The sequence below is a fragment of the Hydra vulgaris genome, chromosome 09 (genome assembly GCF_038396675.1).
Source record: "Hydra vulgaris chromosome 09, alternate assembly HydraT2T_AEP".
In the NCBI taxonomy this organism is placed as follows: domain Eukaryota; kingdom Metazoa; phylum Cnidaria; class Hydrozoa; order Anthoathecata; family Hydridae; genus Hydra; species Hydra vulgaris.
The window spans coordinates 62,756,467-62,773,543 of NC_088928.1; the positions used below are offsets into that span (position 1 = coordinate 62,756,467).

Genomic DNA, 17,077 nt, shown 5'->3' on the forward strand with positions numbered 1-17,077 from the left:
ATGTATTTCTTTTATTCTTACGAGCTAAAATATTATAAATTTATGGATTTTTTTCCAATCAATTTCAAACAGTCATTTTTTTAAATACCCCAAAAAACAAATTTTTCTACTAATTTTTGATGGATTAAATGTTTTTTTGATTGATTCATTGTTTGTTTGTTTTTGTTTTTTTACTGCTAAGGAAAGGGATAGCGAGCAACATTTTGGTAAAAATAGAAATTTTGTTAGTTGCTGGCGAGATAAGCTCGCAACATTCTAAAACAACAATTAGGCCACAATGATTGCTATCAGAGGCGATTTCATGAGGGGAGAGGGGGAAGGGTTACTACCCCAAAGAAAGTGATTTTCAAGTTATCATCGGTTTTTTGAGGAACATGTTGGGTGAGTTTTAGTTTTAAGGGCCTTTTTTAAGAGTCAATACTTTTTAAAGATTTAACCCCTTTATTTTATTCGTAGAAGTGCCCTTTTTGCTAACTACATAAACTTGAAACAAGTTGCCATAACTCATAACTTTAAAGACTTAATTACTTTGACAAGTCAGAAAAGTGTAGATAAAAGTGCATTGAACAACCATTATTAACGCAATTGTTAAATCCAGTATTGAAAATTATTCTTAGATCTCTTTATTTTTTTTTTTTGTGTCATTTCATATATTTACAATAAAGACCTATGGTTATACGCCAAACCAGCCTATACAACAAAGTTGAAAAAAATTAGTTTATATTAAAAAATGATTTATATAATGTTTCTTTACAAACACCAAAATACTATAATTAAAATTTTTAAGTGCACTGGGGCCGTATTTTCATCTCTCCATTAAGCTTAACGGAGCTTTTGTCTGAAATTTCATTACAATATTTCTAAGTAAAGAAATGACAAAAATTTATATAAATTTGTTAAAATAAAACTTATACCAAATTAAAACATTTATGTTTAAAAAATTATAATTTTAAATAAATTTTTTATTAATGTAATTTAAAAGAAATTTTTGACTAACGCTCCTTTCTTGACTAACGTTAGAAATTTTTGACTAACGCTCCTTTTGACTAACGTTAAGCTTAACGGAGAGATGAGAATACGGCCCCTAAAGTGCTATTACTTTTAATTTTTTCGGTTTAGTGGGTTTTGTTAAAGACTTTTAAACTTTGCGTCAAATTACCTCACTCAACATATTCGTTGTATAAGCTGGTTTGGCGCTAAGTCATCCATATTACATTTATAAAAATTGGCCGAAGCAAGAAGAAGATATTGTCTGACTTATCACTGAGCCCCGTTTACATATTTTTCGTGTTTATAAACTGAACATGCTATTATTAAACTTGCTGACAAAATATATAAGTCGTTTGATAATGATGAAATGGTATTAGGAGTTTTTATTGATCTTTCCAAGGCCTTTGATACAGTTAATCACAGTATTTTACTTTCCAAGCTAAAATATTACGGCATAATAGGCTCAACATTTAAGTGGATTCAAAGCTACTTGTCTAACAGAAAGCAATTTGTACTACTAGAAAAGTCAGGAGCCCTTGATATCACGTGTGGAGTTCCTCAGGGTTCATTATTGTTTTTAATATATTTTAACGATATGCATAAAGCTTCCCAAAAAATATATCCAATCATGTATGCTGACGATACAAATTTATTTTCAATCATCTTGATGCAAAGACTTTGTTTGAAACTATGAATATTGAACTCGAAAATTTCAACCTCTCGTTCATAGCAAATAAATTATCCCTAAATTGTAAAAAAAACTAGCTTTACTCTATTTCATAAAAAAAAACAATCAATTAATCTTCCGTTAAAGCTGCCTAAACTGTTTATTAATAAAAATCAAATTAAACGTGAAAAATACACAAAATTTTTGGGAGTACTTTTTGATGAATATTTGTCATGGAAAAACCATATTGGTCTTCTTGAAACAAAGGTGTTCTCTGTAATAGGTGTTTTGTATAAGTCAAGACCTTTTCTCGATAGTAAATCACGTAATATGCTTTACTTTAGTCTTGCACATAGTCAACTTTTGTACACAAATTTTGTATGGGCCAGCACCCATAAAACCAAATTGCTAAAATTGCAAAGTCTGCAAAATCATGCATGCAAAGCAATTAATTATTTAAATAGGTTAATAAACCCGGCCCCAGTGATGAAAAGCATGATGGTTCTAGATATTGAGAAACTTAACACATTACAGATATTAATTTTTATGTATAAGTATAAAAACAATCTTCTACCAAGCGTTTTTCAGATAACTTTCTTATATCATTTTCTGAAAAATATAATCTGCGTTCAAATACCAGGAACTTATTTTGGATACTTATGAGATATTTTATTACTATACTTATTTACTTAACTGCAGTCGACAAAAGACCAGCACGATATTATTGACATATTCGATACTAAAAACTTGATCCAGTAGATTTCTATTTATACTTACCAAAGTTTTTCCATTTAGCTTGCGGTTTTAACTTTCTAAAACAACTAATTGATATAGCTACAAAGCTGCAACATAAATATTAACTTGTCCTAATGTTGTAGCTACAATAACACAGATCAAAATTTGTTTTAATATTATAATTTGTAGAGATGCCACGAAGATTTGGAGACTATTCGGTATTTGGCCTATTCGGCTACTTTTTTTACTATTCGATATTCTGCCAAATATTGCAAACTGTTCGGCCGAATACCGAATACCAAATTGTAACGAAAAAACGCATAAAAACGGATTTCATATAACTATATTTATTTATTTTTTATTTTAACAAATAATTAGCTTATTAGGTAAGTTATGATAAAAACATTTTCATTGTTTGATGATAGCAAATGGTTGCGAGTTTCTCATAAATTATACATACTTTCAAAAATAGCCATTCATTGCATAGCCTGCCACCGGCAAATAATAACAAAACTTTAGCAAGTTCTGTTAAGATAACGTTTTGCGTTTGCTGACCACAACTTTAAGGGTTTGCTATCCAATTTAAACGAACACGTTCATGTAAAAACTAATATTATTTGCAATTGGACTTTTCTTTTCCACACCTTCAAATGTGTGCATATTTTTTTCTTACATTTTCAAATGTGTGCATATAGTTATATATATATATATATATATATATATATATATATATATATATATATATATATATATATATATATATATATATATATATATATATATATATATATATATATATATATATATATATATAAATATATATATATATATATATATATAGTTACATATATATATATATATATATATATATATATATATATATATATATATATATTAGGTTATTGTGAAGATATCATTTTTAATAAGTTTGGAATTTTTGTGCTATATCTATTTTTAAAAGCTTCTAAGATTTCCTTGAGATATGTAAGATATATTTGAGCTGGTTATCTTTTTGAATGGTTTAAAGAGTGTGATAATTTTTATACATAACTATAGTTAAAGCAATTTGATGTAACAGTCAACAAATAATGAGTGCTGTGACGCAACCTAGTCATAAATAAAACAAAAATACCAAAAGCATAGTTAACATATGCAATTTAACGAAGCAAGTCGGAACCAGCAAAATACGTAAGCGTCGCCGAATAATCGACAGCCAAATATTCGATGCTTCTGCCAAGCGCCTAGCCAAATATTCGATATTCGGTATTCGGCAAAATCACTATTCGTGACATCTCTAGTAATTTGCTTCAATGCTACAATATGTATCTATTAACATTTATTTTTTTCCAGTATAATAATTTACCGAACCCTTCTAAGTTAATATTTTATGCACAAAGATTAAGTCTTGCACCCACGAATAAAGATTAAGTGCATGCAAACTTTTCTAAAGCTCATTACTATGAACTTTTCTCAATCACTAAATCTTGTGTACCATCTTTAAATGTTAGACTTTAGCAAATTTAGAAAAATATTTTTTGTTCATAATAATAGATTTAATAGATTTAATTTTATCTTAAGAAATTTTTTGTTCGTTTATTTTCCTTTAAAAACTTTTTACCAAATGCTTATCTCACTCTACAGGAATGATTTTCTGGACATCGTCGACGTTTGTCGTTCATGTTTTTAAAATGGAAGTTGTTTTGATCCATTCAATTATTAATTTGTCTTCTTACTATTAGTAGTTCATTTCTAATTAAAAGGCATTTCTTTAAACCTAATTTCTAATATGAACTATTATCATTTTATTCAACTGGTGTTAATAAGAAGATGAGGATTTACTATCCATTAAATAGGAGAGGCATGTTAACTTCTTTCAATTTTAGTCAGTCCTTTCAATCAAAGAAACTATTCAGATGTCATGAAATAACTCTTTTATAGAGTTTGACTGTAAAAAATTTAACGTTAGTTGATCAAATCAAATTTTAAACTTGATGTAAAAAAATATATTTGCATTTCATAATTCATTGAAGGGTTTATCTCATCATCACCATCATCATTAGATAGTATCATCATCATCATCATCATCATCACTATCATCACCATCATCACCATCATCATCAATTAATATCATCATAGTATAATCGAAGCAACATAATATTATCATAGTGAAGTTTAACATTTATTACGAGTTTTTTCTCAATATGAAAAATACAAATAAAATTAAAAAATCTTTTGTTCTACTCTTCATTCACTTTTTAACTTTAGTAAAAATAAAGTTCAATTTAAAATAATGTTATTCTCATCGGTATAAAGAAACTCTTGGATAATAAGCCTCTGGAACTGTTACCACACCTCTCAATTTACTGTATGGGTTAGGATTGTTTGGACTAGGATTTGGATTCATTATATTCGGTCTTTTTCTTTTCTTAATTTTTTCTAAGTTATTTTCTTGCTCCTGCATTTGTTCAATTTCTTTTTGCAAGCGAATCCTCTGCTGCTCTATTTCTAATCCAGGACGATTTTGCTCAATCTCTTTTTGAATACGAGGTTGCTCTACTTCTTTCTGAAATTTAGCTAAATAAATGTCTTTTTGGATATGATTTTGGTCAGATTGCTTCTGGAAGTGTTCAACTTCTTTTTGCAAGCTTTGAATTTCGTTTTCTTTATGAAGACGAAGTTGCTCAGATTCATTTTGAATACGAAAATGATCCGTTTGGTAACGAGATTGATCTTCATCTTTTTGAGAAGTGACGGGATCTTCAGCTAACTTTTTGACATAATAAACATGTTTTTCATTTTGAAGCTGTGATGATTTTGCTTGTTCTAGTTCTTTTTGTTGCGTTGCCAAAAAATCTTCTTTGTGGGGTGGTAATGAAACTGATAATAGGTCTTCCTTGTTATAATGCAAATTAGATAAGGCTTCAGATTCGTGATCAATTTTTTTTGTAGACATATTAGCTAATTGATCTTCTTGTTCGGTTTTGAGAACTGTTTGTTGCGCATTAGTTCGAAACGGTGAAGTAACTAGAAAAGGTTCCAAAACATTTTCTTTGGATGTTGTGGGAATTTTGTTAACAAGTTTATTCCATAAGCCTTTCACCGTTTCTCTATCATTCTCCATGCGACTTAAACCTCTTGGGGAAACAACTAATTGAGCACCACCCACCACCTCGTGCTCAGTTTCAACATCAGGAACAACACTAACAATATTCGATACCTCTTTTATTGAATTTTTTACATCAGGAACAACCTCCTGTTCAAAAGTCAAACACGGTATTTTTAACGTATTGAAATAAAGATGGCCCACTGCATCGGCTGTATACGAATTTGCATTTTTTAAACATGCTCGAAATTTAGCATCACAAGAACAAGCCATAATATCATACTCGATGTCATTTTGAAAACCATATTTAGTGCTTTTAGCAGGCACAACTCTTTGACATTCATTATGCTCGTTGCAACAACTGTCTGTGGCACGAAGGCTTGAGCTGATATCTTCTACAACTTCTCCTTTTTTTGCAATTTCACTTTGATAATGGATGTCAATGTGTTTCTTCGAACCACAAACCCGGTTGCCTAGGTAACAACATTTAAACAACTTAAGTATGAGTGATGTCATTGTTGTCAAGAAAAGTGATGGTATGAAAACAGTGTCGTGAAATATTATTATAATTTGCCAAGGTTTTTTTGACACAAAAAATTAGCAGTATAAACTATATTACTTTTTTAAATTTAAAAAAAGTTGTGTTAATATCTTTCAAGTTTACAATTTACATTAGTTTTGATATTTTTTATATTTGTTTACTATATTCATATACTATATACGTAGAAAATATTCAGATTACTTTAAAAAAAGTTAATTAGCGCATGTGCGCCCCATATAAACGATGTCACACATCGTACTAAAATATTGTATAAAAGTTTATACTAAACATTGTTACACGGCATACTGTAAATAAATCTGTAAACTCAAAAGAAATGCGTTATCAAAAGAATTTTTTGAAACCAACTAAAAATGCTACCGGGAAAATGTTTTTATTTGTTCATTTTTTTAAAACTTTTTTTTGAAGTAAAATTTTTAAATTAAAACTTTTAAAACAAAATAAAGCGTCTACCGATATAGTAATAATATGATAAAGCAAAAACAGTTAATATTTAAATAATATAAAAATGAAATTAAAGATTTTATATTCATCAGCCGATAATTATTGATATCCATTGAGGTTTACCATTTGATAAGATTAAAACAATGACTTTAAGTTCCAGCTCTCCATAACACACAAAAAACATTCATTTCACTTACCAATCATAATAGTTCTTTTGTAAGTTTTGTCGATTTTTGAATGCTTTATGGAGGTTGTGTTATGAACTTGTTTCGACACATGTTTACGTCCAATTCTTCCATCCTTTTTTTTAGTTTTATGATTATTTTGGGTTCTTTTCTTGACATAGCTAAATGCTCCTACGTCGTCTGGCTGATTTGCCAGCTGATTTGAAGTAATTGGTTGAAATCCGTCTTCCAGTTGTCTATATTCGTCTGGAGTAAGTCCGGTTGAGCCTAACGATGTTTGACCTATGGGTGTACTCCTAAAAGCAGGTTCCAAGACTGTGGCTCCTATGCTATTTTGAACAACGTTACCAATTGAAGGTACTACCCCATCTATTCCTATGTTTGCAATGCTAGAACCTAAGTTAGGTGAGTAATTTGACGCATAATTTGGTTCTTCATAAGACTGGTATTGATATGGACCTGAACTTTGTAATGGAAAACTTTTATACTCGTACAGTTGAGAATCTATTGGCGGATTTTTATTCGGATGAATATTATAGTTGTAATTGTAACCTTGGTCAATTTGTTGCGGTTGACCATTACCATTATCATTATAAGTTGAATCAAAACCGTGGCCTTCTCCAGCATAGTATTCATCATTTTCATGGTATTCATTAGAACTGGGGTCATCATAAGATGTACTTGTGTATTCACTATCATATTCTTCATCTTCATAATCTTTTTCTTTTGCTGACTCTTTGTATTTTGTTTTACTTGGTTTCGAAAAATGGGAAGTGCTGGAGATTTTCCAAGACAACTTTTTTTTTGCTTTTTTTTTATTTTTTTCTTCATTTTGTTTATGCATTGTGCTGCTTACCTTTTTCTTATCGTTCTCATTTTTTTGAACGAAGTTATTTTTTTCTTTTTCTTTTTTTAATTTAAGTTGTTCATTTATTTCAGACGGTTTTTTTTCGGTTTCTATATTTAAAATATGTTTTTCATCTTCTTTTTTCAATGGTTCAGATGACTTTTCATCCGAATCTGTTTTATTGGAAAGATTTGTGGCAGTTTCTGTAGTGTTGAGAAATGCAGCAGATGAATTTAATGATGAATTTGAAACAGTTGTAGCATTTAAGTCTGAAGAAGACGCTAAAAAATATAAAGCATAAATATATATAAAACATACAAATTAATACTTTAAAGTAACAGTTGCAAATAAAAAGGTAACAATGGACAGTAATAATAATGCATAAATAATAGTTAATATAGAAATTTTACATTATTATTAGTTATATATAGTTTTAATAATCATTATTATCATAGCTTTAATAATAACTATTATTAATTTTGCAATTACTTTAATTAAATTTTTTTAAATTACATTAATTATTTTAGTAAAAAGATTAAATTTTAAATTAAAAAAAATTTAAAAATGTAAAAAATATTGTTACCTAATTTAATGCATATTAAAAATATCACCGGAAATAAAACATCCCATAAGGACCTGGACATCGTAAACAAATTATTGAATCATATGATATGGTCAGCGTGTTTTGGCTAAACCACCTCCATTATACATACCATGAGTTGGCTGCAAAAATAAAAAATATGCGTCGAAACGCTTCATTAGCTTTTATAAAGAGTCCCATCGAATCATACCTTATGCCGGTTGCAGTATTATGTGATAACTGTGCGCGGTTTAGCTATAACAGTCATGCTGAGAGAGTTTGTTTTAAAGTAAAAAATATTTTGTAGTTTTAATCAATAAAAGTTCTTTGTTTAAAAAATATTTCATTTACCTTTTAAAAATATGAACTTAATCAGGTTTATTCAAATTTGAAATTTAAAGGAAATATTTTTAACTAATAACCTAATTATAAATAATTTAATAAAATTAAATTAAAGGTTCTATAACAACTGATATGGAAAAATCAAAAAACTGAAAACTTCAAAAACCATAAAACTGTATAAAGATTTATATGACTTCATTACCGCGGCCATGTAGTCCATTTGCAGTCATTTGCAGTCCAATGCAGTCGTTTTCCATATATACGACCGGCCTTAGACAAGTGGGGGCTTAAAGGTGTGGGGGGGGAGGAGGGGGGGGAAGACTAGGGGATTTTATAGACATTGAAAAATTTCGTTTTTTAAATGTCTACAGAAAAATGTTACGCATTAAACTAATAATACAAGTAAAAATGCCGCAAATAATTTAAACGTGTCAATTCTAAGCTGTTGTTTCTTTATAAATAAGTAGAACTCGCTGTAGAGAAGTTATTAAAACGTTGTATTGAACTCATGTTTATTAAAGATGATTCTTTTTTTGACTAGCCGCTATTAACATGTCGGAAACTTATCGGCTTGCCATTTATAGTGGCTGCCACTAATGGTCCACTAAGTAACCGATAAGCAAAACTCCAATTAACCGCTAAAAAATGTATATAAAGGTCCACTGCAAACTCATTAAAACAATGTTTGCTAGGTATATATATATATATATATATATATATATATATATATATATATATATATATATATATATATATATATATATATATATATATATATACATACATACATATATATATATATATATATATATATATATATATATATATATATATATATATATATATATATATATATATATATATTTATAGGTAAGAGAGAGAGAGAGAGAGAGAGAGAGAGAGAGAGAGAGAGAGAGAGAGAGAGAGAGAGAGAGAGAGAGATGTAAAATATAAGCCAAGTTTGAGACCATTTGTAGACTTTATTTAGATCAGTTTGAAATTTAGTAGTACATAGTCATGTGGATATTTTTGAGAGCATTTTTGTATCATCTGCATATAGTTTGGTGACATTAAATTTTTAGGAATGTCTTTAATATTCAAAAGACATAAAAGTTTGTTAATATTACATAACCTTGTAGTACACCACTGAAAATCTTAACCCAATCAGAAATGATTTTGCCTTAAACAATTTTTTGTCTTCTAAAAAAGCTTCAATCCATTTGAATATTAAACCATCAAAGCCAAAGGCTTTGATGGTTTGAAAGTTTGACCAGTGAGGAATATAGGGAGGAGGGGATTGGGGTATTTATTAATCCAACCCCCACCCCAGAATCTGAAAGTCCTAAAATATCTTAGAAATGGAGGATCTTTTTTTTTTTTTAGGAGACGCAAATGTAATTCAAAATACAAAAATAATTTAACTGAGTTTAAAAACCTTTTGTGTAAAGTAAAATTTTGTTTCAAAATTTAATAAAATTTAATGGGAATCATAAGTCATCATTTGATGACGTATCATCAAATGATCATTGTCAATGAATTCAACTGGAATACCGTCATCTAAGTTTGATGAAATGCAGTTAAAGCTTCAAAAAGATTAGTACTTCATGATTTCTTACTGAGTGGTAAATGCTTGGCAGAGTGTTATTACATTTTTTAAACAGTGGTAATATGTTCGCTGATCTGATTGAAATGGAAGTTGACTATTAGTTGAAGATGTCCTTAAAATTAATGTTAGAAAAATAGCCAAGGCTTTAGCACAGTTTTTGAGCAAAAATGAATGCATATTATTAGATAACTAACGTAAATAACGTAAGCTAACGTATGCGCAGATATTACACTTTGTCTACTTATTTAATGAACTATTTATTTAATGCAACACCATTATAACTCCTCCTAACAAAAATATGTTTTTACAACTTTATAAGTTTGAAAAGGCATTGGTATTGTAACGGATTCAATAGCCTAATAAATAGTGTAACAAAGTCATATCAAAGTATAACGACATCATCTTTTTTTAGTAAAAGCTATAGATAGTATTTAAATAAAAATATTCATCTTTGGCAGGTGTCTAGTGTCTTGTAAAGGGCTTTCTAGAAAAAGACTATAGAGGTAAGCAGAAAATTCCTGTTGAATATCCTCGTATCCCTACTTCAGCAAATAGGCTGGCGTAAACGTAAACCTCTTATAAATTTTTTCAAGGATAATGAATCTTAGATTTTTTTGAATTTGCTCGTAGATTTTTGTTTGTGCATCCTTGGTAATGGTTATACAACTCTTTCTGTTATTACCTAACGAGGGTACAGCTTTTAAACTCAGTTTAATGGTTATGAGGCAGGCTGGAAGAAAATTTTCCCCATCTCAATGGTAACTTTCGGAAAATCTAACTTTTTTGGCAGCTTTAGAGTACTAACAGAGACATGTTGCACATTGATTGTATCTCTTTTATCATTTTTAGTCACACAAAGTCACATAAGATTTAATACTTTGCTTTTTGATTAACAGAAATTTACAATTTCCTCGTGCATCTGCTATTTTTAAATGTCAATTCTTTAATTTATTATATCTTTTGTTATTTTTTCTTGTTTTTTATTTTTTTTTTGTACTTTTTTTTTGTTTTTCATTTCTATTGTTATTAGTATTTGTTTTTCATTTCTATTGTTATTATTATTTGTTTTTCATTTCTTTTGTTATTTTTTCTTGTTTTTCATTTCTTTTGTTATTTTTTCTTGTTTTTCATTTCTTTTGTTATTTTTTCTTGTTTTTCATTTCTTTTGTTATTTTTTCTTGTTTTTCATTTCTTTTGTTATTTTTTCTTGTTTTTCATTTCTTTTGTTATTTTTTCTTGTTTTTCATTTCTTTTGTTATTTTTTCTTCTTTTTCATTTCTTTTGTTATTTTTTCTTGTTTTTCATTTCTTTTGTTATTTTTTCTTGTTTTTCATTTCTTTTGTTATTTTTTCTTGTTTTTCATTTCTTTTGTTATTTTTTCTTGTTTTTCATTTCTTTTGTTATTTTTTCTTGTTTTTCATTTCTTTTGTTATTTTTTCTTGTTTTTCATTTCTTTTGTTATTTTTTCTTGTTTTTCATTTCTTTTGTTATTTTTTCTTGTTTTTCATTTCTTTTGTTATTTTTTCTTGTTTTTCATTTCTTTTGTTATTTTTTCTTGTTTTTCATTTCTTTTGTTATTTTTTCTTGTTTTTCATTTCTTTTGTTATTTTTTCTTGTTTTTCATTTCTTTTGTTATTTTTTCTTGTTTTTCATTTCTTTTGTTATTTTTTCTTGTTTTTCATTTCTTTTGTTATTTTTTCTTGTTTTTCATTTCTTTTGTTATTTTTTCTTGTTTTTCATTTCTTTTGTTATTTTTTCTTGTTTTTCATTTCTTTTGTTATTTTCATAGAAAAATTCTCTTAAGACTTTTAATTGTTACAAGAAATCAATGCAAAAAGAAAGAATGCAAAAAGAAAGAATGCAAAAAGAAAGAATGCAAAAAGAAAGAATGCAAAAAGTAGCATCCTCAGATGCTAAGTTCTATAATTTGCAGATTACTGTACCTCATATGTTTTTCTAAAAATTTAGGTTTCAGTGACAGATTAATAAGATAGCAGCTATTAATAAGATTGTAGATTAGTATTAAAATTTGTAGAGATTCCAGATTCAAATCAACCCTAACCCTGACCCTAACCTTTTGCCTAAGGAAGCTCAAAAAAAGAAAAGTTTTAAAAAATCAAACTATCAAATGGTTCATTAGTTATTTAAATAATAGACAACAGTCATAATAAACTAAAGAAAGAGAAAAGAAAAGAAAAATTTATTTTAAGACTATGAGATTATCAAAAATTTCAGACACTTATATTAATTTGATCCATTTTTAAATATAGCTATAATTTTTATTGAACAATAATTATTAAGTTTGATTTTACAAAATAATGAAACAGTTCGTGAAAAAAGTGAAATAACAAATTCGTAGAAAAAAAAGGAATAAATAAATATATAGAAATAAACTTGCACAACATATAACTTTTAACAGAATTTATAGGTTAAAACTTTTCTTTTGAAAAAAAAAATAAAAAAAATAAAATAAAATAAAGTTAATTAATTAAGGTTAAATTAAACTTAAAAGGTTCAGTGCTAATAAGTTATCATTAAACGAACAAAAAACTAAACATATTTTATTTCACTCAAAACAAAATAACTTCTATCAATTCTACCCTTACTAAGAACAAATAACAAAAAAAAATTAAAAGAACCTATAACATCAAACCTTTTTAATCGATAAATATTTCGTTTTAAAGTAAATACAGGGTATCCTAAAATTAAGAAAAACCATTAATTCGATCACTGTTTATTATTAACACTGAATAAGTTGAAAATTTTAACATTTTTTGAGCGCTCACATAATAACAAATGAATATTGATAGTTTAGGGTTTTTAGCTTAATTTTAAATTTTGTTTAAACACATGTTCTAAATAACCACCATTCTGTCTCAGACATTCTTGAAGTCGTCAAGCAAAGTTATCAACCAAGTCTGGAGTATTCAAGTCAGGCGAATGTGGCGACCATTCTGGATCACGACGCCTACTAATCAAACGATCGGGGAATAGTTAGTCTAGTCACTGTAATAAGATATTGGCTGTATGTTGAATAACTCCATCCTGTTAGAACCAACAAATATTTCGATTTATTCCCTGCTGTGATTCAAGGTGCATCCAGAACTTTTTAAGCACCTCAGCGCTCTTTGGTGACTGTAACTGCTTTTTTATTCTCATTCTCAAATCAATATGGTCCAATGATGCCGTGTTTTTTTAATTTTAATTTTCATATACTTTATAAATGAAGCCATTTAGTAAAGCATAATGTGTTTTAAAATAAATTTAAAATAAACTAAAAATTTTAAATTAATTTAGATTGAATTTGTCGTTTTCCTTTTCAAACATTAACCCCCAATTTTTTTGCAGACCAAAACATTTTTACAATCACAAATACTTTGTTGATTTAAATATATAGGTAAATTTATATCATAAATTATTGTGTATTATTTGGCATAAATACATTGACCGGCAATAGAAATACCAAGAATTAAATGTAAATACATAGACTGAGAATAAGGGTTCGGTCAGAGTTTTAATGATGATTAAACGTTATAATAGACAAGTAAACTATTATTTCGTTAAAGAGTATTCAGTTTAACTGGATGGTTTTAAAGTCGCATAAATCAAGTAATTTTCTTTCGCTCTAAACAGACGGGGGAACAGTGCTAGGGAACCTCATGTATCACTTTAAGCCCCTGTCCATCCAAGTCTAGCGCAAATGGTGTGTGATACTTCCCCCCCCCCCCTCATACAGTACAGTCCACAAACTTTGACTTTTAGTACTTTCGAAAAATGTATAAAGCAACTTTTTTTTTTTTAGATGGAAAAAATGCTTATGGCATTTTTGCTACAATAAAAATCCGCCCCTGATAGATATATATACAGAGCCGTAACCACAATTTTGATATCGAGGGAGGAGGGGGGGCACGGGGTTTCTTCGATTGAAAAAAAAAAACAAAAATTAAATGTAGGAAAAAGTTTATTTTTAGATAGAAACAAGCATTGATGAAACTAAAATAAACAATCATGATTTCAAGATGTAAATATTAAAATAAAGAGCACACTAATAAAAACTAAAAATAAACAAGGTGGTACTAATTGCCCACAAGAAGGTTCAAATAGTACCACTAGTGAGGCTAATAAGTACCAAAGGGTATAAAGAAAAAAAAAGCTCAGCACTAATAATAAGTAATAAATAAAACTTTAACCCTTTGTTATCTTTAGAGGTTGGGGTAATTAGTACCACAGGTACGATTTACCCCACCATCACAGGTACGATTTACCCGACTATGACTCAACATACTTTTCTACTTCAGTGTTTTAATGGGCAAAACGAATCGGAAGAAAACGTATTTATTAATGAAGAAGAATGGATGGGCTAACACCATAAAAAAATATAAATAAGTTACGTATATCCACGCCTGCAAGGTACGACTAGTAGGATAGTGTAATTATTACATCAAATAGTGTAAAAAAGGGGAAACAGATTTACCTCCTTTCTTTAACGTTCGATTCCGCCATTTTTCGGTCAGTATACATATTTCATCTACTGGCTTGATTTTATCGTGTTTCCGCGATAAAATCAAGCCAGTAGATGACATATTGATATATATATATATATCAAGCCAGTAGATATACATATATATATATATATATATATATATATATATATATATATATATATATATATATATATATATATATATATATATATATATATATATATATACATACATACATATATATATATATAGGGTAGGGTGAGGCAAGATGCCCCCCTTAACAAACTTTAGCGTATATAACAAATACTTTTACATTTTCTAGTAATTTTTCTTTTTAATATCAAAGTTTACTTATAAGAGAAGACATTGGTAAGATAAAATAACTACTTTAATACTGGTGATAAACTTTAAAATTAAAAAAACTAATAATTGTGCAAGGAGACATCTTGCCCCAGCCGTGGGGCAAGATGCTCCAAAGAGTGCATCTTGCCCCAAACCTTTAAAACAGTTGTTAAAAATAACTATCAGTTAAAATAAAAGCTATTAATAGTTCTTTATAAAAACTCTTTACATTTTATTAAAATAACTGAAATATAAACACTGCAATTATTCTATGCAATTGTCTTGAAGATAAATAACTTTTTTAAATTTATATCACTAACATAAATGTTCAAATAACATATACATGATTATGATTCACAGTAGTAGCATAAGTCTTAATCATCTGACCACATGAAAAGTAGTACCATAATGTACATTTACTACATTGTGTCCAATCATCAAATGGTGGCACATTGTATGGACAAGATCATATGGTGCATCAGTGAGTTGTATCAATGATAAAACTTTCAGAGGCAGAAACCATATCTTTCTTCCTTTTCATTTGTTTCTTTATGCCATTAGGTCTTTCTGTTTTCTGCTTTTCACCTTTTTTGTTTTCAAATTTATTAATTTCATTTTTTGCTTGATCACCTTATTAATTACATCTTTTTCTTTACACAATATGACTGCTTGTTGCTTTTTTTTTACATTGTTTTCATGCTCTTCTAGTCGCTTCTTGAAAGGTGAAGAAGTAAGGTTTTCAGCTGACTCTGTCTTTCTCTTTCATTGTCTTAAAACAGGAATTTTGGGATGCGGAGAAATCTTTTCCAAAATATTTAAAGGATAGGTAAGGCCAAGATACTCATCAACAATTGGCAAAACTGCATCATCAACAGCCTTTAATTTTGCAGCAGTAGTTGTTGTGCTCATGACATTTGCCAACTGTATAGGTGCAACAAGAGGCAAATTAGGCAATTTACTAGACTGCTGACAGATTTTCAATGGCTCAGCTTCATTAGTGAGCAAAGCTGCTTCAAAGGCTTCATCATTAAAAATAAGGTCATTTATTGGGTATAAACCAGAGCATCTAAAACCATTGATTGCTTTGTCAATGTTTGCAGTAAAGTTGTAGGCAGTTGCAAAAATACCTGCCATGTCAAAAAATGAAATTCTATGCCCCTGATGTGATAACATCCAGTTGCTTGTTGCTGTATTGTAGCCAACTTTCAATGGTTTAAAAAATGTACGATCTAAAGGTTGCATCTTGTGTGTACAATGAGGTGGAAGAGTTATGAGATGGATCCCATTGTCACGACAAAAGTTAATGGCCTCAAGTGTTTGTGACTGTGATGACCATCAAGTACAATTAATTGCTCATTAGTTTTAGATGCATGAGTCACAGCAACAAAATGTGTTAACCATTCAATGAATAAAGATGAATCAGTCCATCCACTGGAGCTAACTTTAATAATTGAGTCTGAAGGTGCACCAACAGCCAGCCTATCAGTCATTCGCTTATGGGGAAATATAAATAAAGGTGGGGCATAAGTGCCACTTGCACTCATTGCACACACAACTGTCACAGTAGCACCTCTTTCTCCACTAGTTATTTTTGAAATTTGTCGTTTGCCTTTTGTTGCAATTATTTTTCCTGGCTTATGGACATTTGTGATTCCAGTTTCATCCATATTCCAGAGCTGTTTGGCTGAAAACTTATGTTTCTCAAATAATGACTTGTATACTGAAAAAAACTGATTTACTTTTGGTTTATTGAAGCCAATGGCTCTGCTGATACTGGTGGCTTGTGGAGCTCGAATAGAAAGTTGTGGATCGCGAGACATGAATCCTCGCAGCTAATCCACTCCTGCCATTTTTTACTCTTTATTAAAAGGATTATCGATTCTCATTTGTTTAGCAAAATCATACACTAGGCGATGCACATCTATTGTTGTCAAGTCAAATAATGCTGTTTCCATAATCTGAACTTGTGTAACAATCTTTAATCCAAATTCTTTACTAAAAACAGGAAATTTTCCACCCAGAGACAAACCACCAGCTACTTTTACTTTTCCATCTCGATGACGTTGTAATGTTTTTTTATTAATACTAAATTCTGATGCAACATTCTTAAGACTGCAGCCCATCTTTATTACATCTAATGCTGACTTTATTCTATCATTTGTTGCACCTCTCTGTGTTTTTCGCACATAACTT

The 17,077-nt window shown here is 28.9% G+C and overlaps 2 protein-coding genes across 2 annotated transcripts; both read right to left on the bottom strand.

Moving 5' to 3' along the window:
• Positions 1–4,552: 4,552 nt before the first annotated feature.
• On the bottom strand, positions 4,553–8,275 carry LOC100205069 (uncharacterized). Its single transcript, XM_065806292.1, has 3 exons — positions 8,114–8,275; positions 6,696–7,811; positions 4,553–5,968 (listed from the first exon to the last, which is right to left on the bottom strand). The coding sequence occupies exons 1-3, from the start codon at positions 8,172–8,174 to the stop codon at positions 4,692–4,694; spliced, it is 2,454 nt and encodes an 817-aa protein (XP_065662364.1). The 5' UTR covers positions 8,175–8,275; the 3' UTR covers positions 4,553–4,691.
• A 7,877-nt stretch (positions 8,276–16,152) lies between these two features.
• LOC136085639 (uncharacterized) lies at positions 16,153–16,704 on the bottom strand. The gene has a single exon (XM_065806963.1). The coding sequence runs from the start codon at positions 16,702–16,704 to the stop codon at positions 16,153–16,155; it is 552 nt and encodes a 183-aa protein (XP_065663035.1).
• Positions 16,705–17,077: the final 373 nt, after the last annotated feature.

Bases quoted from the DNA above. Each gene is read 5' to 3' on its own strand.
- LOC100205069 (XM_065806292.1), bottom strand. From the start codon at position 8,174: ATGTCCAGGTCCTTATGGGATGTTTTATTTCCGGTGATATTTTTAATA. The intron at 7,812-8,113 runs GTAACAATATTT...TATATTTTTTAG, and splicing joins TTTAATATGCATTAAATTAG to CGTCTTCTTCAGACTTAAAT. The intron at 5,969-6,695 runs GTAAGTGAAATG...GTTGTTACCTAG, and splicing joins CAAAAGAACTATTATGATTG to GCAACCGGGTTTGTGGTTCG.
- LOC136085639 (XM_065806963.1), bottom strand. From the start codon at position 16,704: ATGTCTCGCGATCCACAACTTTCTATTCGAGCTCCACAAGCCACCAGT.